The sequence below is a fragment of the Macrobrachium nipponense genome, chromosome 15 (genome assembly GCF_015104395.2).
Source record: "Macrobrachium nipponense isolate FS-2020 chromosome 15, ASM1510439v2, whole genome shotgun sequence".
NCBI lineage: Eukaryota > Metazoa > Arthropoda > Malacostraca > Decapoda > Palaemonidae > Macrobrachium > Macrobrachium nipponense.
Genome location: NC_087208.1, coordinates 55,351,530 through 55,370,997, shown reverse-complemented (window position 1 = coordinate 55,370,997; position 19,468 = coordinate 55,351,530). Strand labels below are relative to the sequence as shown.

The 19,468-nt window shown below is 34.2% G+C and overlaps 1 protein-coding gene across 3 annotated transcripts; it reads right to left on the bottom strand.

The window, feature by feature from the left end:
- Positions 1 to 1,204: 1,204 nt before the first annotated feature.
- LOC135194954 (transmembrane protein 135-like) lies at positions 1,205 to 19,175 on the bottom strand. 3 transcript variants are annotated; one of them, XM_064221184.1, is made up of 11 exons: positions 18,921 to 19,175; positions 14,309 to 14,516; positions 13,107 to 13,237; positions 11,422 to 11,548; positions 10,866 to 11,020; positions 8,844 to 8,943; positions 6,577 to 6,657; positions 5,624 to 5,791; positions 5,381 to 5,521; positions 3,990 to 4,156; positions 1,205 to 1,843 (listed from the first exon to the last, which is right to left on the bottom strand). In XM_064221184.1, the coding sequence occupies exons 2-11, from the start codon at positions 14,447 to 14,449 to the stop codon at positions 1,708 to 1,710; spliced, it is 1,347 nt and encodes a 448-aa protein (XP_064077254.1). In that variant the 5' UTR covers positions 14,450 to 14,516; positions 18,921 to 19,175; the 3' UTR covers positions 1,205 to 1,707. The 3 variants fall into 3 exon arrangements, with proteins under 3 accessions (XP_064077254.1, XP_064077257.1, XP_064077255.1); XM_064221187.1 differs by lacking the exon at positions 18,921 to 19,175 and adding an exon at positions 17,564 to 17,707; XM_064221185.1 differs by lacking the exon at positions 18,921 to 19,175 and adding an exon at positions 17,278 to 17,432.
- Positions 19,176 to 19,468: the final 293 nt, after the last annotated feature.

Sequence of the window (19,468 nt, the reverse complement as noted above, 5' to 3'; positions counted from 1 at the left end):
AAAAAACTCACAATGGCTAATTTTATAGGTACATTCTACATATGAGGGCCCCAGAACCAGAAAGTCGTATATGCCACTTCCATGGATTTGGAGTTATGCATACTGGTAGATTTGGCAACCTTTTCTCTGTGTATTTGAGGCATTTCTAGGCCATTCCACCATTTACATACGGTCGAAATTCCTACTGGGACAGTCGGAATTATCGATTTTAGCTACAGGAAAGAACATGACTTCGAGCGGTGCTGGCAGCCGCTCGGACGGTTCATGAGGACCAGATAGACGCATATCACTAGCGCTGATTAAGCCAATGAGAGCGCGCGTCACTTTGCGGGTAGCGAATTCTAGGCCAATGAGCGTTTTTCCCCATAAGGCGCGTGTAAGCATCGACCAATCACCGCGCAGCTTACAATCTCCCGCCAATGTTTACATCTCACTTCAGTGATCATAGCGGGAGATTACGATTATCCGTTGTGTTGTGCTGTTATTTTGTCTAAATTACTCTTTATTTGAGTACATTATGTCTTCCTCTGGCAGTAATAATAGTCGTAGTACTAGTAGTAGTAGTAGTAGTGGATGAGGGTCACAGCTGGTAGCGATGTTTGGAGCTAACAGACTGCAATCTGATCGAGTTAAGTCCCCTTCACATTGCAGCTTCTATTAAAGGATGGGGGGCCCTAGTAGTATAGTAGTAGTAAAAAAAAATTATTATGATAATAATATTATTGTGATTATTGATGATGTTAAACATCATGGTGATTCAAGGTTATCATCGTCAACATCATTATTACAACCATCATAATATTATTATTTCTATCATTATTATTATTATCATTATTATTATTATTATTATTATCATTATTATTATGACAATAGTATTACTATTCTATTATAGTATTTTCTTGTGATTGATTATAAGTATCGATGTATTATGATGATGAAAGGTTATCATCATCAGTGTCATTATTAGTACTAATATTATTGTACTATCATCATTATTATTATTACTATTATTATCATCATTATCATTATTATTATTATTATTATTATTCCCATTGTTATTACTATTATTATTATTATTACTATTATTATTATCATTTTCATTAGCAATTCTCGGTTTCTTATCACAAAAATGTATCGTATTTCAGCACACTATTATTACTTATCAATATTATTGAATTAGTATTTATTATCATTATTATTACCAGTATTATTACTATTACTCTTATTAATATCAACATCATTATTACAACAATATGATAACACTTTATTATCGTTTAACACATTCAATTATGGTTTAAGTGCTTGTTATGACTCAAATATTAAAAAAAAATGGGAGTTTGGCAGACATTTTGAATGCTAGCGCGCAAGCGCACCCAACAATTTTTTTCAAATTTTCACAAAAAACTTATAAAGAGTATAGCTTTCATATGAAACTAAGTTTAAATCGATATCTTTCTTAGAACCAGAGTAATAAATGATAAACTTTGAGGCCAATTTACTAATTTTTTAAAAAGTGGCATATACGACTCTCTGGTTCTGAGGCCCTCTATATCCTATACTACATCTAAAATAGTGACAAAAATAGACTTTAGTTGAAATATAACATTCTTACTTAATAATTTATAAAATTAGCATACCGTAATGTAGCACCATAGGTAATAAAATAAATCACACATTTCCCTACTACCTTAACCTCCAGCTATATTCCTATTTACACACTGGACCCATGTGTTTCACAGCATCACTAATTTTTGTCACATCATACTTTGGCCAGTAATACTCAAATCCTTTGCTACTTTCAAATCCGAACGAGTCGAGAAGATGACGGTTATACTGGAACATTCTGAAAAATATTAATGACCATGAATTATTTGTAAAACACCTTGCATTAAATGCTTCTGGTGTATAGTACTAAGATTAAGGAATAAAAATTAACCTTTTTATCATAATGAATGAATCATTCCTATAGTTATCGATACATGCAGCAAAAGTTATTTCAGAACATGGCCATTTTACTGATGTAACAAATAGCCTGATCAAATCTAACTGTAATGTCTTCAAACATAATACAAACACTACTTTTACTAAGGGCATCATTCATAGACACATAGAACTCGCCTACAAGGTTTGTTCTTAAATGAGAAGTGAAATTAGAGCGAGGTAAAATGAAAGAAATTGCTAATTTGGAGAAGACCAATGGGCACTATCAAAAGCAACACAGCTAGGGAGTGGAATACTTCAAAGAGAATTTAGTATGGCTGATATGTTACACAAGTTATGCTGTAGGCTTCAACCCTTGTGGGAAAGTGTCAACCATAAAGCTTGCCAAGCCAGAAGAAACCCCACTAACTAGCTACAGTGAACAGTATTTCGGACAATCAAAGGGGGCATTCAACAAAAACCTAGTCAATAAGGGCCAAATTAGGGATCCAATCAGATTAAAATAGATCTGTCAAAATAATAGCCACCAAGCCAATTGCAAGGAACAGATACTCTATTGTCTTGGTCAGAGCATATCTAGTCGAAAACATGTTCCTCGGACGAGTGGTTTTCACGCTGGGATAACAATCTGGTGGTCTGAAGTTCGATTCTTGGCTCAGTCAACGCAGGATCAGAGGAATTTATTTCTAATTGGTTCCTAGCCACTATAAAAATACCTAATCCTTCGGACCAACCCTTAGGAGAGCTGTTAATCAGCTCAGTGGTCTGATTAAATTAAGATATACTTAACTAATTCAAAATCACAAAATGCATGCCAGTTTTTAACTGCATGAACTAAACTGAAAGCAGCGTCAGATTTGGAAATGCAGATCAAGTCCATTTCATACATTTTTTTTTTTTTTTTTATTGGATGGATGCCCTTCCCTATGCCAACCCTCCCTATAGTACAGGCTTGAAAAAATACATTTTATTATTTACTTATCTATTTATATTTTCAAAAGTGCACTTTATTCGCAAGGATGGTAAATATTAGCAGCATTTATTCTTTACAGTATTTCTACCTTATCTACATTAACTTTCTTAAAGTAGCATATTAATACACTGCCAGCCAATAACTACCTCCAACGTTCATGAGCAATCGATAGTAACAACTACATAACCCCATAGAAATTATATGTGACAAGAACAATAAATCAGAGAAATGTCAAATAAAACAAAAACACCGTAACTGGAATACTGTCAAACACGTGAAATGTTTGGAGTCGCCCCCAAACAAGTATAAACCTCCAACTGTGTGAATGGAAAAGACAAATGAGGAAAAGAGACATAAATAAGAAATCAGCTATAAATGTCCAAGAAAAAGACTTCAAGACTGCCAAGGAGTTGTGCAAGAATTTAGGTTCTTTCCTATGTGGAACCAAAGGACAGAGTGCGCATGCACCTTGCTGCCTATTCAACTTACAATCTAATTGTCATTCAGGAATGGAGAATCTAGGATTCCCAATGACTTCAATTACGCAATTATGAATAATTTGTGGAACACAAACTTAGTTTATATGATAATGGTCACTGGCAAATATATATACTACTACATCATCAACACAATCTAAGCCTAAAAGCACTATAAAGAGATTATTGTAGGAAAACTTATTTAAGAGTCAACATATATGGTTTTCTCTTTACACCAGCAAAGCCTTTTATCCAAATTGCTGTTATGGTATATCAAAGAGCAAAAAGCAGATTGGCTTCAGTACTCACATTTCTAGATTCTCACTGATGTAATGGAAACAAAAATGTCTTTCCAAGATTCAAAAGTCTCATTTATGTAAAATAAAATACTCAATGTGCAATCAATACCAAGAATGAAAAATCAGTGTTCTCATATCGTATGCATGACAAAATGTGAACAAAATATGCAATTTGTCACTCCTAATGTAGATCTGAGATCATTTGATTATTACTGAATCTATCAACAAAACACTTGCAAAGATTTTCTTTTATTTGAACCAATGAAAAATCATTTAATGTTGTCTCTTATCTACTCTTACCTATGCCAAGTTAACCGATCAAGGAAGCGCTGATAAGATGGTTTTAGGTTTCTGCAGTCAATTACACAAGTATGGAAGAGGTAGCCTGTACTTAAACAATATAAGAATTCAACAGAGCCGGGAATGCGTGGAAGATATCCTGCATTACAGCCATTCTCATACAAACCCTATGGGGAAAAAATTTTGTAAATACAAACAGTTTAATACTATATTATAAAGAAAAATACATATTCTATGGACTACAAACCTCAAAATTTACATGAGGAAATGTTTAAAATCTGATGCAGGATTTGCTGCTATATCTCCTAACAAAGTATTTTTGTTGTTATTTCTGTTATTTCTTTGAATCTGTTTTCTTCTCTGACTTGTTGGAATATTTAATTAAGAATAAAGCATGAGTGTGCTGTCAGATACCTCAATAAGGATTCATATTTGCCAAACCAGTAAGTTGAAGATAGCCACTTGCCCAATGTGGGCAGGCAGACCAAGCTTTGAATTTCAAAAAGCCTTATAATAGTACTAATGGTCAACCAGAGAGAGATAGATCTGCTTGGGAAATCTCTTATTTCTTACACCACTAAAACAAAAAAAAAAACAAAAAAATTTCTTCAGTCCATTTAGAATTTTGTGAATCTTTTTGAGATTTGTGGACAGAGTACAGTCAAAATTATGTCATGAATGAGGAATCAATGGAGAGATTTGTCAAAGGTTGGAATGAAAAAACTTAAAAAGCTCACAGATTGAGTTAGTTTGGACATGTGAGGAGAATAGATGAGGTACAGTTGGTAAGCAAAGCCGTAAATAAGGAAAACTTGTAGGATAGAATTTAGAACAGAGATCTAAGAGGTCATTCAGAGCTGAAACGGAAATTGACACTAAAAAGGTTTGAAAGGTGCAACAAGAGGAAAACCTCGCAATTGCACTAAGAACCAATTAGTATTATGAAAGGTGAAAAGTAAGATGAAATATTATGAACAGAGGTGCAGTAAAAGAAATGAAACCAGTTACAGCTAGGGGCCAAAGAGATGTTGCAAAGAACCTTAAGTACTGCCTAAAGTGCATGAAGTGCACCAACAGGACTACCCTCCTACGGGGAGGAAAACATAGGAACGCCTAAGAATTAATGGAAAAAGTGGATAGAAAAAGATCTGGACCTAACAGGAGTTCATACAGAAAGAGCCTAAGTCAGAAGATAATGTAGGGAACATATTTCAGGTCAAACTCCATAAAGAGCAAACTGATGTGAAATTATGACAATAATTTAATATGCATTACAAAATAACAGATAAGATTCAAAGGAATGAATTAAGTATGTTAATTACACTTCTAACATGTTTTCAGTCACTGAATAAATAAAAACTAATTTGATAGGGAAAGGAGACAAAACTTACCTCAAAAGTTTTCCACAACAAGTAAGAAGCTAAGGAGGGCGCAGAATAAAAATACATTCCCAAAGCAGATACAGCACCTGCCAGCGCCCCATGGTATGGGTATTCTGTTCCATCCCACCAGCGACCTGCACAGCACATGCCCTAGAAAACAAAAATTAAGCGAAAGAAATCAGTTCATCTTATGGTTCTGTACTGCATGAACAATCAATCTAAAAATCATTACACAGAGATACAATTACTAACCTTGAAAACACAGGTGAACCAAGCAAAAAACAATCCAGCCTCTATATTTTTGCTACTCCTAAGTATTCTCAATAGTGTTGATGGTGTTCTGATTAATCGAGGAATTGATGGCAACACCTGTACAGTTAATTGCAGTAAAAACCCATTCGCAAATCCATTAAAGGCATTCTGAAATGACAACAATCATAAATAAAAGGAAAATCCAGGAAGTACATATGCATAAGTCTACAAAATTTCAATTACACAATTTTGCTAGTTTCCTAGATGACATTTTTATCATTATATCCTATTTTATTATGTGCTATCAAATGTATTTTACTTACACTAATTAAATAGTATGCTTTTTTTATACTTACCATGTTTTAACCTGATACTCAACATTTATTTCATGAGTCTGTAACTCCTAATTACTTCATGCCATGTAATAATTCAGACAAAGATCATCTGCTGTCTGACTGGTAGCAGGCCATTCAACAGTTTTGTCTAATGTTTCAAGTTATATTTGTGTGTCAAAATTATTAGTACAGTACAAATAATATTTCACAGAGTTACTAATGTAATGACTAATAAAATATAATGTTGAAACCCTGTCAATTACAGGGTACCAGGGTACCATTTTTAATACATTTAACTATTATGCATTTTTTGTATATTTTCTTTAACATTACTAACATTTCTATCCCTACACAAAACCTGCCAAAAGATCTATTGTTTAGTGAAAGGTAAAACTTGGAGCATGGTAAAGTTTTGACAGATAAGAAGGAATGAAAAAACTGTATGAAAAAACTGTAAAGGCAAATATTAATCTTGCTAGAGGGCAAAATGACATAACAAGGAGCCTTTTGCAGCATATATAAGAAAGAGATCTGAGAATTATAAGAGGTACACTGAGTTAATATCATGCACAAGAGTATATGTATCAGCAACAAGACAGGAAAAAACCACTAAAATACCTGAGCAAAGTGAAGAAGACATCCCTTTTTATGAGGGCAAGCAGTATGTTTACTCCTAGTTAGAGCTATCAACTTCTCTCTCTGAAAAAAGTACATATAAAAATAAAAAAAAATTGCTAGACTTTGAAAATCATTCTATGTTCTATTGGTAAAAGATGTGATTCTGCTCATCCGTACCTTCTGGGATAAAGAGAGAGAGACAATGCACATAAAAGTCAATGTAATGTATCATTTAAGATGTACTCAAGTTTTTTTAGAACAAGACTGATGGGGCAAACCCAATAAGGAAACTAAACAAAGCTGTCTTAAATATTACTGCAAACATGACGTTGTGCTCTTTTTAAGTTATATACTGGCATGCTGTGTTTGCTTATGTTAAATTTCATGAAACCTTATCAACAAGCCTAAAACTAGCCAGTGAGGAACAACTAAAATAAACCCATGGCTAACAAATTATTTTCCTATAGCAAATACAGTAAATAGGTTACACACTTTTATTTTTTATATCTTTCCATAAAACAAAACACTCAATTATAATTTTCATAAAAATGATCTACTTGCTACATGTGAACAGGCATAAACATGAGACTTTGCAATATGAAGAGGTTATTACAGGTATCACTTAGCTATCAAGTATTATCTCTAAACTTACCTGCAATAGCATACAAAAGTAACTTTCGGCCTGCAATGCAAGCTTTTTATAATCCCCTAAAAGGGAGCACTACGAAGTGAATCACAATGGGTTGTAAAAACGAAAATACATATAACACTTTTAAAAAGATTTTTGTTTTGTGTATGTATATACAAAAATCTTGATCTTATTTCACAATGGGCAATCGAGGAGCATGCTAAGGGAAATTCCATCTCTAACCTATCAAATACTGTTATTCTTAAATCTGAGACCCAGGGTGTGCACCAATGGAGGGGTTGGGAGGAGGGACATCTTGTTAAAGTAAGAAGATTGTTTCACATCAGCCTAAAATGAATTAATTTTGCATACATTCATACGATGTATAATCCTTCTTAGTCAAATAATTACTTATCATGCACTTGTTAATTTTTTTTATATTTACATGCTTCACATGGATTACTTCCCATATACTAAATTTGTAGCAGTTATTAAAACTGTTCTTCATTTACATTTACATAATGACATAAAAATTCTGGATGTACACTGTCATTGCTGGCTGTGGACTTATGAATAAGTAAGTGTTCCAAGTTAGTTGAGAAAGGTTGGTATTCAGCATATAATTAATTCTTCTTCATTAGCCACAGACGTTATCTATGGCATAATTTTTTTTTCTTCCACCTCAGTCTACTCTGCTCTTCCACAGGTTTACTACATCATCATCCCTCATAAATCATGACCCCAGCTACTTTCTGATTACTGGCCTTGTAAAAACTAATCATGCTTTAACAGTTAAACATGATTATCTATCAACCTATTAGTCAAAGTTCCAGCACTTCCCTTCCCCTCACTCTTGAGGTGTAAGATTAATTTGGGAAGAGACTAACACAGAGGAATGACTATGCTCTTTCAGGAACAGTATAGCACGAGCTGGGCATGAACAGTGGGGCCAATCTCCTTGCAAAATTGTTCAAGCTGGTATGACTTGATGCATTCTCATAATAATTTTCTTTTTTTTCCAAAATTAATTTAATCTTCTTTTTACTTAATTCCTTCCAGACATTATTCTTTCATGTAGCAAGACAAAAAGTCAAGAACTGGTTCATTGATTGATCATTACCAAAACTAAATAAAAAGAGGACAAATTCACCAGTCATTAAAATAAGTTATGCAGGATTATTTTAATAATCTTAAAATGTCTGAATGCACATGGTACCTTTTCTTCCATAGAAATGAAAACAGACTAAATAGAACAGATGAAAAATAAAAGGCAGAGAGTAATGCAAATGAGGGCCAAAGGAACCTTGCAGAGATACTAGAGTACTACCATTTAAATGATGACTTGCAAGACACCATGTAAGTATAGTACGTAACTTCCTACAAAGAACTGAACAGTTTCTATTTACATTTGTGTAACTTATGCAACAGTCTTCATCTGTGCAGTATTCCTTTAGCTAATGATAAATGACAGAGATTATACTGTACTGAACTATTTGACTGTAATACCAAATAAAATTTTATCTGCCTCACAATAGCCATTTAATCCCCAAAAAAGAAATTGTAAAAAGGCATTTACCAATGATGTCGTCTTGATAAACTTAAGAATAAAAAAGTACCCCAGTTAATACTGTGGTCTTACCCACGATAACTGTTTTGTACAAGTGGTTCCAGATAATGACGCTACCCTGGCCTGGCGTGAATGGACCATATAACCAGACTCCCCATGACCAAGGATAAACCTGGGGAAAAAGTTTGTCTTAAAGTACTTGCAACTGTATCTTTTGGGGTAAGAGAGAGAGAGAGAGAGAGAGAGAGAGAGAGAGAGAGAGAGAGAGAGAGAGAGAGAGAGAGAGAGAGAGAGAGAGAGAGAGAGAGAGAGAGAGAGAGAGAGAGAGAGTTGACATCTAAACAGGTAATCTATACCTAGGTCTATCTAGGTCATATACTCCAGGAAAATACACAGCTTACACAAATCTTCCTATTTGGGCCAATTCTCTCTCATTCAACTCATATTATTTTACATGTAATCCCAAAAACTGCATATCGGTGAGTTTGCAACTATTAACATGATTAAAATCTCTGTAAGATCCCAAACATATTTCATTATTTTACAGCATCCAAAATATGACATTGTACAAGCTAAGCTATTAAAAATGGAATTCTTGGAGAATTTCAAAGGTATACTTAGTGCAATTTACCTCAAGTAGGCCATAAAATATTACAGAGAGTGAGTTACAAGGATTAGGATGTCTCAAAGACTTATTAGTCCATACGAGGAGACATCATGTGCTCACTGTCTTTAGGAACAGGTTTTACAATTCATTCATAGTGTTCTAATGATTTTGTCTAGCTTTCTTTTGAACTCTTCCACACTGCTGAGAGAGGGAGAGAGAAAACTATTACCAATAAAACTTAACCTGATGTTACATTTTCCAATGGATACCAAAGCTCAAGCCAAAAATTATATGTATTAGAATTAGTGCATACAAAATAAAAAATAATTATTGAAGGTTACCAAATCAAGAATAGCTATGAAAAGATTAGGAGGATAAAGCTAATTACAATTTTGTAAAGAAAATGAGAGGGATAGAGAGGTTCTTTTGACTGAATGATCCTTAATACATTCTCTACCTGCCTATCTATTTCAAATGATAATTTTTATTTATTTGAAATTTACAATTTCAGGTAGAATGAATAAGGTCTAGTATATCACACTTGCATTAGATGCTCAAAACTAACTGATTGCATGCAATATTTCACACTGGGAGAAAACTAAACTGTTCACAATGATCATATGTTAGTCAAAACATGTTTATTAGATACAGTAATTGAAGTTGTTTTAAGTCTAGATTTTCAATTTATTAGTAATCAAATATTAACAACTGGTACCCTCTCACAGAGAGTAGTACAAGAGTTACCACATCCAGTATTTTCAAGTTTTAACAAAACTATTAAATTAAGAAGTTATCATGTTTCTATTTATCAATAAAAAAGGGTCAGAAAAACATCTGGGCCAATATTTAAACATATTTAACTTTAATAAAGGTACAGAATATTCCTAAATTCTCTAACATCTGGAGCTAAACGTCAGAAAAACAATCAACAGGATGTCATATGTAGTATGAAACATGTATTATCCAGTAACAACTCCATTTCCAATCAGTGCATTATGAAAAGACTGCAAATACCAGAATTCCAAAACACCACCAAGTTAAGAGTCAGTTATGCTGTAAGGGATAAGTAAAATATCTCTCAAATTAGTTTACCAAACTTACTTCTTTTATATCAGCACAATGCTGGCAAGGGATGATGGCATCTACAAATGAGATGGAAGGACAAAATAAGATAGCAGTGCATTTCAGAGAAGGATACAAGCCTGGCACAGTAATGCCCTTGTTTCAACTTTTCAATTCCCTAAAGCTATGCAGAATAGAGGTGGATAACTTGATGGATATGGATGTTGAACTAGAAAAGTTAAGGGTTGTCTGTGTCTGTAAATTATAAGCCCATTTCATAATTTCCATAAAATTTTCTTCATATGATATACTGATATAGAAATCTTAAATATGTACCTGAAGACACTTCTGAAGTCAACCCCCCCTGAAGGCTACATTGAAAATACAGAAAAAAAATCAACACAAAACAGTAATATTCAACTTACTGAAGAATTGAGTGAATAATTCTACTCAAGGGTTTCTCTGTCCGAAAATAATATCCTAATATGGTCATAGCTCCAACAAACACTAGGATTTCCCCACGTGGAATGGACTTCACATACCCATATTCCTTTGCTGTATTCCATAGCGACTCAGAAGCCTGGAAAAGGATTACACACATGTAAAAAAAAAAAAAAAAAAAAGAAAGAAAAAAAAAAAAAGGACTTCTAAATGACAAAATACTGTTCTCTTTGATTAACAGTCGTTGGTGTGTGCATCCCTTAGTTCCCAAATCTACAAGTTGACAAAATGTAAAATGTAAGTATATATGTCATGCTAACCACTATCATTTTACAGTCCAGATTCATCAACAAAATATTTAAGTTACTACTCTTATAAGGCTGTCAGCTCACCCACCTAATAGTCACCTTGTTATCATGCTTCAGTGACCCTTTCAAAATCACTCTGAAAAATTCTCCTACATAAAATCAATGGTTTGTAGTTTTGTACAGATAAATAACAGCTATATTTATTTCTTAACAAAAAATCAAAATACTTTACCACGTTGGTGACATATATTGCAAGCAAAGACCTGCGTTCTGGACGTTCAACAAGAACAGCACACAATGCACTAAGAAAACCGGGAAGGAATGATGCTGACAAGAAGTTAACGTGACGAAACAGGTGCCTGTTAAAATTAATAGTACTACTATATATTATTCTCTGCTTGTGGTACAAAGCAATACAACATTAGTACAAAAATGCAATACAGTGGTCCCCCCATATTCGCGGGGATGTGTATCAGACCCCCCATAAATATTTAGAATCAGCGAATAGTTGGAACGCCCAAAAACGCTGAAAACGGCCTGTTTTGGTAGTAAAACTCAAAAAAAACCCACTGAAAATGTTTATACCTGTTTTATTTTAATAGTTTTATCACAAAAAGTGCATTTTATCATGAAAATTATAAAAAAAGGAATATTTCTGGATATTTCTCAAACAAATACTGGGAAAATGCGAATTTCCCGTGAATCAGGAGAACATGTAAACGGGGGGGGCACAGTACATAATTTATAAGTACGTATAGTAATATCAGTCTTGTTAAACATATCAAAATGAATAATTTTGTTCCTGTTTTAGATTATGCCATCTTTATGCTGGCACACATTCTTGCTCCCAGAGAGGCCCAGAACTAAAGAAAGACTATCTCACCAAAAGATTTCACCTTTCTTAAGTAAAGTGATTAGGCTAGTTACTTTCCTGACCTGTAACTCACTTGAAATGGATAATCATGTCAAAGTAACTGAATGATACATATCCATTTAACTAAAGAGTTTAAAAAGAAAAAATGCTAATTTATTGGCCTACATTAAGTTTTCATTCATGCACCAGAAAAATAATGATAATATACTGCTTATGAGCTCATACAAAGCACTCGGTCACAACTTGAAATGATTGAAAAATAAAAAATAAGTTTGTGGACCACTGCTGTAGGAACATGTACAAATTTAATGTCAGTACCCAGACCGAAAAGAGCCTTTATTAGGTTCAGAAGTCTGTTTAAACTAATCTTTTATCCTCTCCGATCCTTAATCTGAGTTTCTTCCTAACAATCAAAAGAATGGTCCAGATAACCTACATATGGTGTATGAATCTCATGTACATTAGCTTGAGCTTACATAAAATGTAAGAAAAAAAAAATGGAATGGATAAGAAACAAGCAAAACAAAGTATAAAAGTTTTTCAATCATGACTGACTATTGGAGAAGTGTTAAAAAGCATCTTGAATTTTGTTGTTTACAGCAACACAGTTTATATAAATCTCCCCATCCAGAGTCTTTTATAAGTTTGTTTAAAATTGGACAAGGATGACTAATCTTACGAAAATCAAACCTAGTGAAAGTTGTAATGCCTCTCAAAGTATACAAAAATGTAGAATAATTTTAAATACTTCACACATACTGTACAAGCCTCTTATTTTCCTCGTGCTATGCAACTAGAATGGAACTGAAAAAGGCTGTGAAAATCTAGTAAAAAAGGGGTAAATTTAAGTCTTCAAAGATATGATCACCAAAATTTAATAACATTTTATATGCTCATACGTACATACACAAAGCAATCATTTGCCCAGTTATTTGTACATAAATCTAGACCTGTACGTAAAAAACAAATATTTCATGACCTAATATACACTGAAGGGATTCAAATATAAAATGAAAAATACATGGTAGTTGGAAACAACTCACCTCAAAATGCAAAATATACCAATGTAGCCAAATGCATTCACGCAAAGGAAACATGAAGATCGCAAGTAGTCCTTCAATAATTTCTTACCTCTTTCCAAGTTCATCTTCTTTAATCGTATGAGACCAGTGAGCTTAAGAATAAACAAAAAACAGAGAGAAGCATTAACAAACAAAATTCCACACTGAATAGCTTATTAAGAGTATAAAACAATCTAGTATTCCAAAATCATTAAAAATAAGTAGGTACATCATAAAGCAGTCAAAATGGAGGAGAGTGCAACACAGAAAAGGGTTTCATTGGACTATATACTATGTCCAACAACTAGTGCCACCCAAGCTAGCCTACCCTAAATTTGCAATTTACTTAGCCTCTCTATGCATCAACCAAATTCATTGATTCCAAAGAAGCAATGAGGATGTGAATAACCTAAACTACAGCTCGGGTAAACAAATCCTATACCTTACTCCTTGATAGTATATACCCACCTGAAGAATAAGGCTGCAATGATACTTTTCACTGTCCAGTAGTTTCTATCGTAACAAGAGAGCTTTACTTAATACAATAATTGTAAATTGAACACACATTTAAAAATATTCTTTTAGGAAATAAGAGTCTGAATGTTGGACTTGAGTTGTAGCTAGCACCCATGAACCATGTGAAAGAGCTGAATAGTGTATTTACATGGAAGAGTCTTATTACAGTACATACTATATAAAAGTTGCAAAGAACTATCAAAATTTAGACATTGCTCTTCTGACAACACTGGGACTTTATACAAATGGTTACATAATTACAGTACAGTAAAAAGAAAAAATATACTACAGTGGTCCCCCGTAATCGCAGGGATGCATACCAGACCCCCCCGTGGATAGTTAGAACCCGCGAATAGTTGGAACCCCTATAAGAATGCTTAAAACCTCCTATTTTGGTAGTTAAAACTCAAGAAAAACCCACTAAAAATTTTTATACCTGGTTTTATTAATAGTTTTATCACAAAAAGTGCATTTTATGATGAAATTTATATATAAAAAAAAAACAGGAATTTGTGGATATTTCTCATAGAAAATTACCATGAATAGGCAAATTTCCCGTGAATAATGCGGGGAAACGTTCCAGAGAGAAATCCGCGAATGTGTGAGACCGTGAATCCGGAGAACGCGAATACGGGGGATCCACTGTAAGGCCATTTATAAAAACTCACCAGATACACCACCCCATAGATCTTACAGCTCTCTATGAAACTGATAATACATATTTCAAAAGCTGCTTTAGAACATGCCGGCTCCCAGCAATGGCCCAGTTCATAACATGTAAAGGGCACGGTTTTGCTTAGCACTGTCATGGTTTTCCTGAAGCACTTTTCATCAATATAATGATGAACCTCAGGACATCATTTGGGATACCTGAAACTATGAAATAAATATGGTGAAGAAACAATTTTATTTTGTGTTACAATTCTAATTTGTGATACATATTCAGCATCTCTAAGATTAAAATAATAAGCAAGAATGAAACATATAGGAGCATTGAGAGGTTCCTACTGTCCCAGGTTACCACTAGCCAATTGATTGCAATCACACTATCCAAAATGGAAGAAAGGTAAGAGAGGCTTAAGACAGCAAAGCCAGGCCATGGGGACATTACCTACCATACCACCGTCAAACTCAGACCAAGGTACTGTACCTTCATTCTGTACCTTTAAATTGAAGCTAATAGTGAAGAGGGCCATAACAGGACAATTTATCCACTATTGAAGTGGATAAATTTCCATTACTTTATAGCATTTTTTGCATAAGACAACATTACTATCTATATCACTTACTACTGTAGTTATTGACCTGTGATATACAGTACATACTTGATATATATGTAATTGGATGAATAAAAATTGTTAGTTAAATTATTCAGTCAACCAGGCTAATAGCCAATTCATTCCCAAGACAAGACAGTTATGAAATTTATGAAGACCAATCACCAACCACATTCTTTAAAGATGATGATAAATTTGACACCTTTAATGCATGCATAGTATATAATTTTCAAAATTTGCTTCAAACCCTTAGGTTTTCTCAAGACTACTGTTCTTCATGTCAGAAGAAATAGAAACCAATCAAATTATACAGAGAAATCTTTGTACCATGTGCCTGCTTAGTCTTTTTATTACATGACCATTTTAGTTTGCTGTAGTTATACTCCACTCTGAAAATGGTGTGATCCTCCATACCTATATCAGTTGCCCTTAATAGGATTTACCATTAGGAAAACAATGGAATTTAGAAATTCAAGGTGATCACTTCCTTAGGGAACCCAGGAAACTATAGAGCAAAACATACTGCAAAAAGAAAAATGTGGCTTTTTGTGTTCTTACAGCACATATTTCACTATATAGCCCATATTTGTCCATGATCTCCATGAAGAAATCAGATCCCTGGGTGATTTCCTCCTAAAATCCAGTCCAAAGTGAGCAGGAACCATTAGTGACAACTGATAATATAACGAGAAGATTCTTAAGAATGTTCAAATATAAGTAGATCTTGCTTAAGTCACAATGACTGTCTTGAATGAGAGAGGGAAAAACACTTCAGGTTAAAAATTTGAATTTAAAAAGGGTGTTTGTTAACCATCTGAGTGCCTACGATCACCAAGTGATCTAATTTCAGCAATGCAGAGGAAGGAGATATTTAATTTCTTTATTCCATCATCACATAATGCAATCAAGACTCAATACCCACAGAGTAATTCAATTATTATTAAAAAACTTAAACAACTCTTCATCAAAGCTTCAAGAATTAACATACAACATTGGATGACTCAGACCTTATCAGTCCAGCAATGAATCTCATGCTACTGGCAGCCAAAGTAAAAGAAAAAAAAAGTAAAACAATACAGTTTAATATGATATGCATCACTGGATGCCTTCAACGATGGCAGGTGAAAAATTTGCACTTGCCTGATAAAGAGACCAAATTTGATTTCAACTTCTCAAAAGAAATTCCTAGATGTTTTTAGACTCCTTCCAATTTCACCCACCTAAAGTAATCCCTGGGGAAACCATTTTCTGGAACTAGGGCAAGAGAAAACATGCAACATCCAGTTGTGCACATCCCAACCTTACGGTAAGGAATATCTTGTGTAATGTTCTGGGGGAGCCAGGGGTTCCTCTCCCCATTTAAAAACCAATGTGCAAGGTGGGGTTGGTATGAATTTCATTTCTATGCTTTACTGCCTTCTAAGTCAAATTAGGATGGAGGGGGTTGGTCCAGAGTGATCAGGCAGAACACACCACCCTAAGATTAGGTAGTTGTGTAGGTTAAAGAAGATAGGGTTAGGATGCATTCCTGTATTTTACACTATCCTATAGGCTATGGAGGCTAGGGAAACATAGAAATCTCAGTAAAACTACTATATACTATAGTTGTGCGGCCTGATTCCTGCCAATCATCAACCAGGACAGGTTCCTCATAGTAAATAAAGTAAAGCTTTACCAAAATCTTGTTGGTATAAAAGTAAATTGTTAGAAATGCATTGGTATGAATGGAGAAAAAAATATAGGTAGATCTATATAACTTGTACTTCATGAAAAACTACATTAGATAATAGCATTGTAATTGCCAACTAAATTGTTAGGATACAAGCTAAGAGAAGTCATAATTATAACTTGGCTGGGTTTAGCCTGTTACCTTAGGTATAGTATGCAAGATTAACCATTTAACCTGTTACCTTTGGTAGTGAGCAAAATTAACCATTTACCCTGTTACGGTATTTCTATATAGGTGCTAAGGATACCGCATCATTCGTCCCTGCGAATACGAAAGCCACCAGGAATTGGGGCGTCAAATGTATTTCGCCGTGTTTAGTACGAGCCCGAGGGTTAATTACAGTCGTCCGAATAAATAGTATATTATATACTTAAAATTCTTTTTCAGGAGGTAAAACTGCATAGAAAAACCCGCAACTGCCATAGTCTAGGCCGCCGAGGAATAGATCCATTCCCGTTACCTTAGGTAGTAAGCAAAATTTACCATTTACCCTGTTACCTTCAGTATAGTAAGCAAAAATACCTTCGGTAGTAGGTAGGCAAAATTAGGTAACCAATGCTCCTACTTGATTAAAAATATAACATTGACAGTAAGACTACAGCTTAGCTACCTATTCCTAAGCAAAACTTACAACAAAGTACTACAGGCCGGCTGCATTGCAACATACACTAACATTTACTTTACTTCTAACGTAAAAATACTAAATTTTATTGGGGTTTATGTTATACACAGTACAGGATTAACCCCTAAGATTTCACAACAGCTGCCATGTCAGTGTCAATGACCTGCGGCTGTGGCTTAAACTTAACAATATTAATCGCAAAAACGACCAAAGGAATATAAAGATGATTAGATTTGACATTTGTCATCGCATATATAATGTGGGTATTTTAAAACCTTATTCAAGAAATACTCACATAAACTGATACAATATCAACTGTCGTTAACCAGATAAGATAAAGCATTGGAACACGAGGAGATGGACGGACCCTACGATGTAAACATTGCGTTCGAATTGATGTCCACTGTTACATTTTGAAATTACCATAGTTACCTTACAGCTAGAATGACCCTCATATTTATTATTTTTGCTAATTTAATCAATTAGTTTTACGTTTAGAATTCAGTTTATAGGGACAATGCGATTTAAGATGTTACAAATTATGCCTAAGTCACTATCAATTAATTCGGACACATCCTACTCCAGATTGCGTCCCAATTTTTCGATTAGCAACTCATGAAACCCACAGTGATTCATCAGAACTAATTAACGTAATGTAAGTCTAATACACCTATAGAAAGATTTCACGTTACTTAAGATTTCAAATATTAGTTGATGTGTTTTCATGGTAGAAATAACTCCGTTTAACGGCAATTGAAAAATACTTAATTTTTAATGAAATCTCAACGTTACACTTTCGTCCCCTTCACCCTCACACTTGTTAGCCTATCAAACTACTGTCTTCCTTTCATCCAATCTCCTGAAAGCTCCAAATTATTTTTTCTCATCCTTGTTCGCATTCCGATCTTTTCTATTCTTCTAACACTGCATATGTTAGGAAAAAATCTTATTTCATTTGCTTCTCATTTACTTTGTATTTATGAACTTGCCATTTCCCGCTCTACATTCCTCCAAGTCCCATGATACTTCATTTATCTTAATCATCACCATCAAGTCACAATACCTTAACGAGTTAAAATTGAGATGATGGCATCTTCTTCCTTGAACTCAAGCTCTGAAGGAATTAGCAGACAGACAAATGCAATTCAACAGATTTCTCGAGACTGGCATCTTGATGACAAAGCACTGTCGGCGTTTTAATGTCACTTGGTATTTTATTCTCTTGAATTTTACACTTGTTCGTACCGTAGCGTATACTTTCATCTTACGTGCAGTTCAAATATTGTCACAAACAAACAAACAAATATTTATTACTTAGATTTTAAAAAAAAAGACTTATTTGAAAACTGACATACCAATCAAGTACAGAAAATAGCTTATTTAAAGTATACACTTCCGAAGTAATTCCACCATCTACCCTCTACATTAACTTTTCAATGTCGAGTCATTTCCAGAGAATGTAAGAGAGGTATAAAATCACATTTTATAGTAAAAAACTTTACATGACGAAAAAAAAGGTAATAAGAGTGACGCTATTCCACCCAACTCAAGACGTGCTAAGAACCCAATTTCTTCTGCATTTTTGGGGTGGTAGTGCTTTATATAAACCTTCATAGCTTTCAAACATAACAACAACAACCTAAGAGACTTACCCTCTTAATCCGACTAGAAAGAAGTATTTGATAGAGACAAGCAAGTCCGCCTCCTCAGTGCAGAATTTGGTGTTGATGCCAAGCTTACTACTACTTAGCAGAAGACAGGCAAGTGAGGCAACTAACTATATAGGCGCTGCCTTTTAAGTTAACGTTAGTCTAACTTAGTCAGCTCAAGGGGTCAGCTTCGTCAAGGTACAATAGCAGTTGAAGAGTAAACAGTACGCGTCAGCTAGCCTCGGGTAACAGAGGATAACATTTGCTGTAATGCCTTTTGCTGTCCTTATCTTTTAGCTGTAATGATAACGGAAGGGAGAGACTTGGAGTTGTAGTACCAAATGCCTATTATGACAGTTGACAAGAGGGCAAGGAAATGGTTACCTCTGTAATGCAAATTTTCTTAAGAGTTTTACTGTTAATTTTCCCTCCGGCACAACAGATTCTTTTAAAGGACAGGACAGTAATTGGTATTCGCTATAATCGTCGTTCTAATCAGACATTCCAGTAATAAGGAAGGCCATAGTAAAAATTCATTTGCATTTTATTTT